Source organism: Sphaerodactylus townsendi, unplaced genomic scaffold, assembly GCF_021028975.2.
Source record: "Sphaerodactylus townsendi isolate TG3544 unplaced genomic scaffold, MPM_Stown_v2.3 scaffold_912, whole genome shotgun sequence".
NCBI lineage: Eukaryota > Metazoa > Chordata > Lepidosauria > Squamata > Sphaerodactylidae > Sphaerodactylus > Sphaerodactylus townsendi.
Genome location: NW_025951147.1, coordinates 1 through 10,851, shown reverse-complemented (window position 1 = coordinate 10,851; position 10,851 = coordinate 1). Strand labels below are relative to the sequence as shown.

General features: G+C 46.3%; 1 protein-coding gene across 1 annotated transcript; it reads right to left on the bottom strand.

The window, feature by feature from the left end:
• Positions 1–397: 397 nt before the first annotated feature.
• LOC125425599 (synergin gamma-like) lies at positions 398–10,650 on the bottom strand. The gene is made up of 4 exons (XM_048483170.1): positions 10,531–10,650; positions 7,646–7,742; positions 2,513–2,661; positions 398–642 (listed from the first exon to the last, which is right to left on the bottom strand). Exons 2-4 carry the CDS (start codon positions 7,659–7,661, stop codon positions 418–420), a joined length of 390 nt encoding a protein of 129 aa, XP_048339127.1. The 5' UTR covers positions 7,662–7,742; positions 10,531–10,650; the 3' UTR covers positions 398–417.
• Between the last annotated feature and the right edge of the window lie 201 nt (positions 10,651–10,851).

Below are 10,851 nucleotides of genomic sequence, written 5' to 3'. Positions count from 1 at the left end.
ATCTCGGACAGTCAAGAATAATGTGAGCAAGAGTCTCCACTTGATTTTTACAGTGTGGACAAACCTGATCCTGGAGAGGGATGGATAAGTAGCGACCCTTTGTAATGGCCGATGGGAAGGTACTGAATCTGGCCCTTGTGATAATCCATCTCTGTTGGGGTTCAGTTAATAATTCAAGAGATTTGGCTATGTGCCCCTGTTCCGGTATTATTCCGACAGAGAGGGGTGAGCGTGATTTATTTGCTTGCCCCAACAAGATATGATATTTCTGTTCTAGAAGTTTACTTTTCAAGGTTTGGAAAATCTCTCTGGGTGTTTTTAGGTTCATCGCCTTGGGGAACCCGATTGGATGGAAAGGTGGCCTTGTGTTTTAAAAATGTAAAGAAGATGCATGATACTTCAACCTGTTGGTTAAAATTAGTGAAATAAAAATGGCAAAAGGCAAAACCCAACAAAAACACACACACACACACATGTTCGCAGCCAATGCAAAGGGGTTTTAAGGTGGGACAATGTTGCCCCTGTACTTACTTTACTCCTAGAATCGACATTCAAAAGACACACCCCGCAAGCCAAGTCCTGAGCATTTTTGATTCCAGGGCGAAGCATACAAGAAGAGAAATCCAACAAGTTCTCAGCGGGCTGCAGGGCCAACAGGGGGAAAAAAAAAACAGCATTATTTTACAACCAAAAAAAGTTCATGTAATAAACGACTCAAGATTTGTTGCTACCTGCCTTGGGTTCCTAGGCTGAAGAAAGGTGAGAACAGTAAGTACAGCATTTTGAATAAATAAATAAATAAGACACAGTATGAGCCGAAACAGGTTTAGTTGGCTTTCAAAAGACTAGAGGGCAAGGCTGTTGCAAATGCTGTATAGCCATGACAATTATGTGGATCCCCCAGATTTTCAGGCAAGAGACCTTCACAGGTGGCCACAGCCTGCTTCTGCATAATGACCCTGGACTTCCTCGGCAGTCATAAGGACAAGCCAGCTGAATCAGACCAGAGTCCATCTAGTCCAGCTCTCTGCTACTCGCAGTGGCCCACCAGGTGCCTTTGGGAGCTCACGGGCAGGATGAAAATGCTGGGGGGAAGAATTAGGACTAATAAAAGGAAACTTCTTCACGCAACGTGGGATTGGTGTTTGGAAGATGCTGCCCCAGGAGGTGGTGATGGCCACTCACCTGGATAGCTTTAAAAGGGGCTTGGACAGATTTATGGAGGAGAAGTCGATTTATGGCTACCAATCTTGATCCTCTTTGATCTGAGATTGCAAATGCCTTAACAGACCAGGTGCTCGGGAGCAACAGCCGCAGAAGGCCATTGCTTTCACATCCTGCAGGTGAGCTCCCAAAGGCACCTGGTGGGCCACTGCGAGTAGCAGAGAGCTGGACTAGATGGACTCTGGTCTGATCCAGCTGGCTTGTTCTTATGTTCTTAAGGCCATTGCTTTCACATCCTGCATGTGAGCTCCCAAAGGCACCGGGTGGGCCACTGCGAGTAACAGAGAGCTGGACTAGATGGACTCTGGTCTGATCCAGCTGGCTTGTTCTTATGTTCTTAAGGCCATTGCTTTCACATCCTGCATGTGAGCTCCCAAAGGCACCGGGTGGGCCACTGCGAGTAGCAGAGAGCTGGACTAGATGGACTCTGGTTTGATCCAGCTGGCTTGTTCTTATGTTCTTAGGATGGGGAACTAGAGTAGCCTATGCACTCTAACGCATGCCGGCTGGGTGACCTTGGGCTAGTCACAGTTCTTCGGAGCTCTGTCAGCCCCACCCACTTCACAGAGTATTTGTTGTGTGGCGGGGGGGAGGAAAGGAGATTGTAAGCCCCTTCAAGTCTTCTTACAGGAAATAAAGGGGGGTATAAACCCAAACTCCTCCTCTTCTTCTTCTGCTTCTTCCTCCTTCTCCCCGCCTCCCCCCCTGCCCCGCAAGGCTTGGTTCAGAGCATTTCCCACTCAGATAGACTTCTCCGGGCCAGTGACAACTTGTAACTGATTGAGAAATGCCTTGTTGCAGTAGCAGAGGTCATTACAAGATAAGACTGCAAAGTATCTCTTAGTCCGGGCAGGAGCTGTTGGTGCTCGGCACTCGGCCCTTGGAGCTCTCCCAAGAAAATGATTGATTGCTTTTAAAGAATTGGGAACCCACCTTACTGCTCCTTGCTTTGGGGCTGTTACATCAGGGTCCCCTCATATTGAGGGGCCCGCCGTCCCCCCTTTTGGGGGGGTAGTTTTTAAATTGGGGTTTTGGAAGCCCTGTCTATTTATGTATTAACTGTTTTCGCTGTTTTTATGAGTTTTAAGTTATTTTATTGATGATATGGGATGGAGCCTATGTATTTATATTTTATGTATGACTTGCTCCGGCCTGACGTTGAATTGAATTGTGTTGTTCACCGCCCGGAGCCCTTTGGGGATCGGACAGTATAAAAATTGAAGCAATAAATAAATAAATAAATAAATGCCGACTGAAGAGAGAGGTCGACAGAGGCCCAGTTCCTTACCATTAAAGCGGCGAGCGACATGAAGCTGATCAAGTTGTTCCACACCTTGTCGATATCCTTCAGCAGCTGCTGGAGTTTCTCGCTACAGACGGCCGTCGCTTTGATGCCCAACTCCACGCGTTTGGTCACTCTGTAAACCTCGACAACCCCTATTGGAGTTTGAAGAAGAGTGCGGGAGAGTTACTAAGGCCCAAGAGAAGCCCAGGCGGATCTTCTACAACACAAGGCGACAGATATGTAAATTCCATACCACGACTCACCATGGCCCCCGCTGACTCGGTTGCAATGCCAATTCTTCTGAACAATACCAACCCTGAGATTGTGGCAAATTTTCTCCTTGAAATAATTGAATGCAAATAATCCAGTAATGGGTCTAAGTATGTTTAGAGTAGGGGTGTCAAACTCGCGGCCCTCCAGATGTTCATGAACTACAATTCCCATCAGTCCCTCCCAACATGAGCATTGGCTACACTGGCAAAGGCTCATGGGAATTGTAGTTCATGAACATCTGGAGGGGCGTGAGTTTGACACCTGTGGTTTAGAGCATAAGCAATTAACTTCTCTCTTCCGTATTACGCCACCTTACTTTAATATTTTATTGCTATGCTACAATATATTAACCTTGGAATTTAGCATGTCTCTGTAGCAGCTCTGAAATGTTTATCTGCGGTATTAATTTTAGATGTAATATGTGTCTTAATTTCTGTCTCTTGCTAATAGTAATCATAACAAACCTGGCCAGTACGATGCAGACAGAATTTGCTTGTTGTTGGGTGGTTCGGGCTCAGTGGAACGTGAATTGGTGGCCTTCTTTTTGTTGAAGATGTGAATATGGACTGATGTGTCTTGCGGGTTTGCATTGGATGTGTTTTGTTGTATTGGTTTGTTTTGTAGCTACGGTGTTCTTTTAACATGCCAATAAAGGCTTTCGGGGGTTTTTTTTACAACACAAGGCGGAGGGCGGGGGAAGAGGAGAAGGACTCCGGCCAGTCAGCGAAGATATGGCTCGTCAACAAGATAGAACAGCATTCCCCAAATTTAATCTCAAACCATCCATTAAATACACTTTGGGCCCTTCCCCCTATCTACCGTATATACTTGTGTATAAGTCGTCCCGCATATAAGTCGAGGCACCTAATTTTGCCACAAAAAACTTGGAAAACTTATTGACTCGCGTATAAGTCGAGGGTGGGAAATGCAGCATCAATTGAGGCATCAGTAGGTTAAATGTTTTTGAATATTTATTTCAAAGAAAAACAGTAAACTGGCTCTGTAAGTGGAAAAGAGGATCAACAAGAACAATATGGTATCAACAATAACTTTAAAAGTAGCTCAACCAGCAACCAAGCTAAAACACAAAATCCTTCAAAACTGGATTCCTCATCATCATCTGTATGTCCAAATGTAACCCAACTTAGATTTTAAGAGGGATATTATCAGAAATGAAAAATCTACTATTAGCTTCCATTGTAAACAATGGGGGATGGGGCATCCCCTTGGGGGGGGTCAATAACGTTGGATCCCCTGACCCAAACTTCACCTTACCTGGCTGGTATCATAAAGAGACTCTCCTGATGAGACCAGCCAGGTTTGGTGAAGTTTGGTTCAGAGGGTCCAAAGTTATAGACCCTCAAAAGGGTAGCCCCATCTACTAATAGCTCGCATTGAAAACAATGGGGAATGGGGGCACCTTTTTTGGGGGTCCATAACTTTGGACCCCCTGAACCAAACTTTACCAAACTTGGCTGGTATCATCAGGAGAGTCGTCTGGGGGTACCCTGAAATTTTGGTGTCTCTAGCATAAAAACTGCGCCCCCTGCTGGGGCTAGCAAAGTCCAGGCCAAAGTAACTGTTCTCAGTTCCTTATTGTGTTCTCAGTTCCATGTACGGCCTCTTCGATCAGTCGAGGCCAATCTACTAGCGGTTCCCGGATCCTCGGTGATGCGGCTGGCCTCCACACGGGCCAGGGCCTTTACGGCTCTGGCCCCGGCCTGGTGGAACGCTCTCCCTCCAACTGTGCGGGCCCTGCGGGACCTCAGTGAGTTCCGCAGGGCCTGTAAGACGGAGCTGTTCCGCCGGGCCTTTGGAGGAACCGGCCGCTGATGGTGTCCCCTTCCCCTTCCCCCGGCCCTTTACACCTGGGCCGTTTGTCATTCAACAGGACTCGCCATTCCTCCCTCCTGGGGAGAGGACTTTGAATATGGAGTTGCTGGACGCCATTTATATTTATGCTAGTATTTATTGTACTGTATTTATTAGATTCAGCTTTTATTGTTTTATCGCTGCTTTTAAAGGTTTAGCCATCCTATGTTATGTTTATTGTTGTACACTGCCCGGAGCCCCTTGGGGATAGGGCGGTATAAAAGTCTTAATAATAATAATAATAATAATAATAATAATAATAATAATAATAATAATAATAATAATAATAATAACAACAACAACAACAACAACAACAACAACAACCATTATTAATTAATAATAATAATGTTATTAATTAATTATTATTAATTATTATTAATTAATTATTAATAATAGTTAATAGTTGATAGTTGATAGTTACTGTGTTTCCCCGAATATAAGACAGTGTCTTATATTATAATGTGAAATACAAGCCCCGTTTGCCTCTTCCATGTGTGTTGAAAGAATGGTAAAATCCATTTTATCACTCTCTAAGACTTAACATTCTTTAATTAGTTGTGGGCATGGGAAAGTGGTTAAATGGTATTATGGGATGTACCTCAAATGATCTTGAGTACACACTGTGAGACTCTGGGTAGAGGAGTGGAGCATTCCCCAATACACACACACACACACACACACAAAAGTACAGTGTCTTATATTAATTTTTGCTCCCAAAGATGCGCTATGTCTTATTTTCAGGGGATGTCTTATATTTCTGTGTTCTGTTTGTCGGACGTGCTTCCAAACAAAAACTTTGCTATGTCTTACTTTCGGGGAATGCCTTATATTTCGCACTTCAGCAAAACCTCTACTATGTCTTATTTTGGGGGGGAATATTAGGGGAAACAGGGTAGTTAATAATAATAATAATAATAATAATAATAATAATAATAATAATAAGGACAGAACATCAGTCCACATGCTGCAGAAAGCAGCACTTCTAGGAACTGCACATATTCTACGCAAATACCTCTAATATCCTAGGTCCTTGGGAAGGACTCGATATTAAGAGATGAATTCCAGACACTTGTGCTGTGTTGTTATGTGTAATAATAATAATGATAATACTAATAATACTAATTTTTATTTTATTATTATTGTTGTTGTTGTTGTTGTTGTGCTGGCAGTCATAGTCAGATACAGGCAATGCGAGGTCTGAGAGCCTCAGACCTCTGATAGTAGATTTTACACAGTGGCATTTCACGTCCCCGCCAATATAGAATAAACAAAGCCAATACTCAAAGCAATACAGAATAAACAAAGCATAGTTTCACACAGGCACTAAGTAGAGATAACCTACAAGCAAAAATCCCCATCCCAGGCAGAAAGCCAGAAGCAGCCGGCGGCCATCTCCCAAGGACAGACCACACATTCACCACATCCTGACATTGGGGCACAGAGAACAGGAGAAACAGGCGTGGGGACCAGTGGTGGGATCCAAAAATTTTAGTAACAGGTTCCCATGATGGTGGGATTCAAACTGTGGCGTAGTGCCAATGGGGCTGGGCGGGGCACAATGGGGGCGTGGCCGGGCATTCCTGGGGCGTGGCGTTCCTGGGCGGGGCTGTGGCAAGGATGCAGCCGCTGCGCCGGTCCTTGGGCGGGAAACGAGTGCACGCAGGCGCAGGCTGCCACGCACGCCGGTGCACCTCCTGCTAGACTGCTCCAAGTTCTGCGCGCTGCTGCTGAGGAGGGGCGTAACTAAGGCAAACATCACGGGGCAAAATCACCCATTAGTGACCCCCTCTCGGCACACACAAATAATTAGTAACCGACTCTCGGGAACCTGTGAGAACCTGCTGGATCCCACCTCTGGCGGGGACTGAAAATCGAGCAAAATCCTCCAACGCGGCAGTATTCGCTAGCTTGCACAGAGCCACATTAGCAACCATCACCAGCCGAAAGAGCCATATGATGAGCCATTGTGAACCATCCCATCACATGACCGACTGTTAATACTGTAACTATAACGTTGTGAATTGCCAGGGTACCCCTGGGAACGTAGCGTTGTCTCTCTTCACCACTGCTGAGCCTGAGGCAGCTCTTGTGTACCCAGAGTGGGAGGAGGATCGTCCCCCTCTTGATCACTCAACGTGAGGTACAGAGTGCCAGACCAGAGAGTCAGAGTGCCAAGATGCCCAGAGGAAGAAGAAGAGTTTGGATTTATATCCCCCTTTTTCATCCTGTAGGAGACTCAAAGGGGCTGACAATCTCCTTGCCCTTCCCCCCTCACAACAAACACCGTGAGGTAGGTGGGGCTGAGAGAGCTCCGAGAAGCTGTGACTAGCCCAAGGTCACCCAGCTGGCGTGTGTGGGAGTGTACAGACTAATCTGAATTCCCCAGATCAGCCTCCACAGCTCAGGCGGCAGAGTGGGGAATCAAACCCGGTTCCTCCAGATTAGAGCAAAGTGGGCCTGCAGAAAAGGCGATTATACCACCATCTACTGCCGGACAGCTTGCTCACTCCTTAAGCAGCTTCTGCAGCTGTGCCCTCCTTTTCTCTTCTCTGTAGCTTGCTTGCTCTCGTCCTGGCAGAGAGCACAGAGAAGGGGGGTGGCAGAGAGGATGGTCCTTTTGCTTCCTTTCTTGGCATGAGGCTGGCAGCTCACCCATCGTTTAATCACCCCAGCAGGGGCGGCTTCAAGGTGTGAACCACACCTGCCAAGCAATGGCCTGGTGGCTCTACTGCACAGGTGTCAAACTCACGGCCCTCCAGATGTTATGGACTACAGTTCCCATCATCCCCTGCCAGCATGATGGGAACTGTAGTCCATAACATCTGGAGGGCCGCGAGTTTGACACCTGTGCTCTACTGGAACATGGGGAAGGTGCCACGTTGGGAAATGGTGCTCAGAAGAGCCACAGGCGGTAGGTCAAAGAGCCACACGTGGATGCCGCTGAGCATCACTGCTGTAACGTCAACACAATAGGGTGAAATGAAACCATACCTAACAAATATTCCATGCCTTGAGCGGACTGGATGACTTCTGTGCATACAGAGGAGCTGCTGATGCTATTCAGGGTGTCGTTGGCCTTCTTGATGATCTAGCAAAAAAACAAAAAGAGGACCATACAGATTATTTGTCTTCCCAGAACAGCAGAGAAGCCAAACAAAGACATCTTCTTGGGCTGCTAACTAACTACTTCTTTGGCTACTAGCTCTTTTCCACATATGCCATTTACGATGTTTTCAGACTGGAAATAAAAAAAAGAAACCTGAAGAGAAGCAAGCCTTTATTGGCATAGACAACAGTACAACAATAATAAAAAAACGGATTAAAAAGCATATAAAATACAGGTCGAAGGAAATCTACTGGCGTTTAGTAATTTCCAGGAGAAAGTCTGCCACTGTCATACAGAGAGAAGGATCAGGGTTGTCCAACAAGTAGTGTAATCTAATTAAATCGGGGAGATGGGGTAAATGTAAAGGAGTAAGATTCACATACTTGGATCTGATTTCCTTGAATCTGAGACAGTGTAGTAATTGGTGGGCCAGAGATTCAACTGAGCCATCGTTACATGGCCTTTTAGCCTTTTCTTGCTTGTTAAATCTGCCATGTAACAAGGCAGAAGGCATAACATTAAACCTGGCGAGAATTATGGCTCTCCTTTGAACAGGGTTTATTAAGCAATACAGGTAGTGTGCCAAGTGGCCCCGTTCAAATGGGAGAGAAAAATACAGGGGGAGCACGTTTTCTTGGCTGCGGTGATTAGGGTAGAGAACTCTCTATCCAATAGTTGACCTTTTAATTTCCTATAAGCTTCTGAATAGGACAAAGAGCAAAGTGAATCCAGACTGGAAATAAAACATTTCCTCGGTGGAGTTCCACATCGTTTTTCTCCCCTTTGGTTTTGGAAATGTCTCCCTTTTTCTCCGTCGCATCTGAAAATACTTTTACAGTGATTCTTTCTGGTTAAACATTTTCAAGTTGGCTTCCCTCATAGTGCAATCATACTGAAACGCCCCCCCCCCCCCCGCCGCAAAAACCATGGGCCGTTTTCCCTGCCCTCTGCCAAACTTCAATTTCGGCGTTTGCTCTCCTCTCTGTTTGGTTTCTCAGTTTTACCCCTTTCCTCTTAAAATGTATTATTTCTGTACTTTTCTCCCCATCCCAGTTTTTGGCATCAATGAATCGACAACGCTACGAAGCTCTGCTAGAAGAAGAAGAAGAGTTTGGATTTATATCCCCCCTTTCTCTCCTGCAGGAGACTCAAAAGGGCTGACAATCTCCTTGCCCTTCCCCCCTCACAACAAACACCCTGTGAGGTGGGTGGGGCTGAGAGAGCTCTGAGAAGCTGTGACTAGCCCAAGGTCACCCAGCTGGCGTGTGTGGGAGAGCACAGGCTAATCTGAATTCCCCAGATAAGCCTCCACAGCTCAGGCAGCAGAGCTGGGAATCAAACCCGGTTCCTCCAGATTAGATACACGAGCTCTTAACCTCCTACGCCATTGCTACAGAACATGTGTAGGAAAAAATGGTGGCCAGGAAATAATGTCAATGGCATAGCTGGACCATTCGGACCCCAGGGCAGACTCCGAATTTTCCACACACACCCTGCGCCGCCCGCCCCCCACGCGCCACACTCCCCCCATGCCCTGCTTACTTTATCCAAAGGTTGGGCCTGGTGGGGGGAGGGGGGAAGGAATCCAACAGCTGGTGGGCTGTGAGCGCGCTCTCTGGAGAGACAGAGAGCACGTGTACGGCTGGAGGCCAGCCAACCGGGCAGTGTGTGCGTGTCGCGCTGAGGCCCAGCCGTTTCCAGGAAGGAGGAGGGGCGTGGCTGGGCCGCAGCATGACATGCACACCAAATCCAAAACCTTTATTAGGCATAAAACCGGAGTGTGTCATGAATTCCAAATACAATAAAAAGATCATTATTGCACAACTTGCAGTACACAGAGTTATTAGAACATTAGAGTTATTTAGAAGCTTAGCCATTTTTATCTTATCAGAAAGGAGCATAAATCCTGTTGGCAATACAGTTCTCCAATCAGTTCTGATATTGTTGTGTTTTGAACAGTGAAGCAGAATATGAGAAAGTGAATCAGTTGTATTAGGACAAAAACGACAGCAACGCTCATTTTGTGGGATATTAGAGAAGTGACCTTGAAGATGTGCTGATGGAAAAGAGTTACACCTTGCCCTAGTCATGACCCATCTGCAATTGTGATTAACAAGATGTTCCAGGTATATAGCAGGGCTAGATTTCTGAGGGATAATCCCATGACATGCACACGTTGCGTCAAGGCCCAGCCACACTCCTCCTACTTTCCGGAAGTGGGGTGGTGGTGTGATTTTTCCGCCCCCACGTGACTCGCATGAGGGCACCCGGGGCATTTGTGCCCCCGGATGTCCCTGTGGCAGCTACGCCACTGAACCACATTTTGAGACCTAACAAACTTAGTCATAAACAGGATCGAAAACGTTTTCGAAAGGGTGTCAGTGGTGTGTGAAGAAAAGGCTGCAATGGAAAAAAACTTTTTTAAATGAGAAGGGAGAACCTTTTTGGACACCAGCAAGAGTAGAAAACTCCTCTGGTGTTAATTTCATGCTGGCCTTTTTTCTTCCTGTTTCAACACCTGCTTCCTGTTTCAACATCTGCTTTGAATGCAGCAGGTTCCAGGTTCAATTTCTAGCACAGTGGTGGCGAACCTATGGCACGGGTGCCAGAGGTGGCACTCAGAGACCTCACTGTGGACACATGCAAACAGTGTGCCCCCCCCCCCCACACACATCTAGGCTGGCCTGGGCCGCTGGGCTCGATTATTAGAATTAAACCTAAGACCTAGTTTTGGGGAAGCAGTGTAGGTAGATGGAGACACCGTACTTACCTGGAGAGCAGTTTGCAAGCATCTCTGCCATTCATAAGCATACCTCTCACTTTCCTGCACAAAAAAGAAAACAAAAATGTGGTAGCCAGGGTTGTTCTGTGGTGTTTTATTGTTACATGGAAGTTGTCAAAATCAGAATGGAAGGTAACGTTCTCTTGAGAAATCCTTGCACGCATTGTAAGAAAACTGCTAGCCATTTTCCTCTTTTTGGGGATGTCCCCTCCAAGACTAATCATTATCACCCTTCCTTCAAACCCCATCTAGCCTAGGGGTGGCCAACCTATGGTGCTCCAGATGTTCATGGACTACAATTCCCATCAG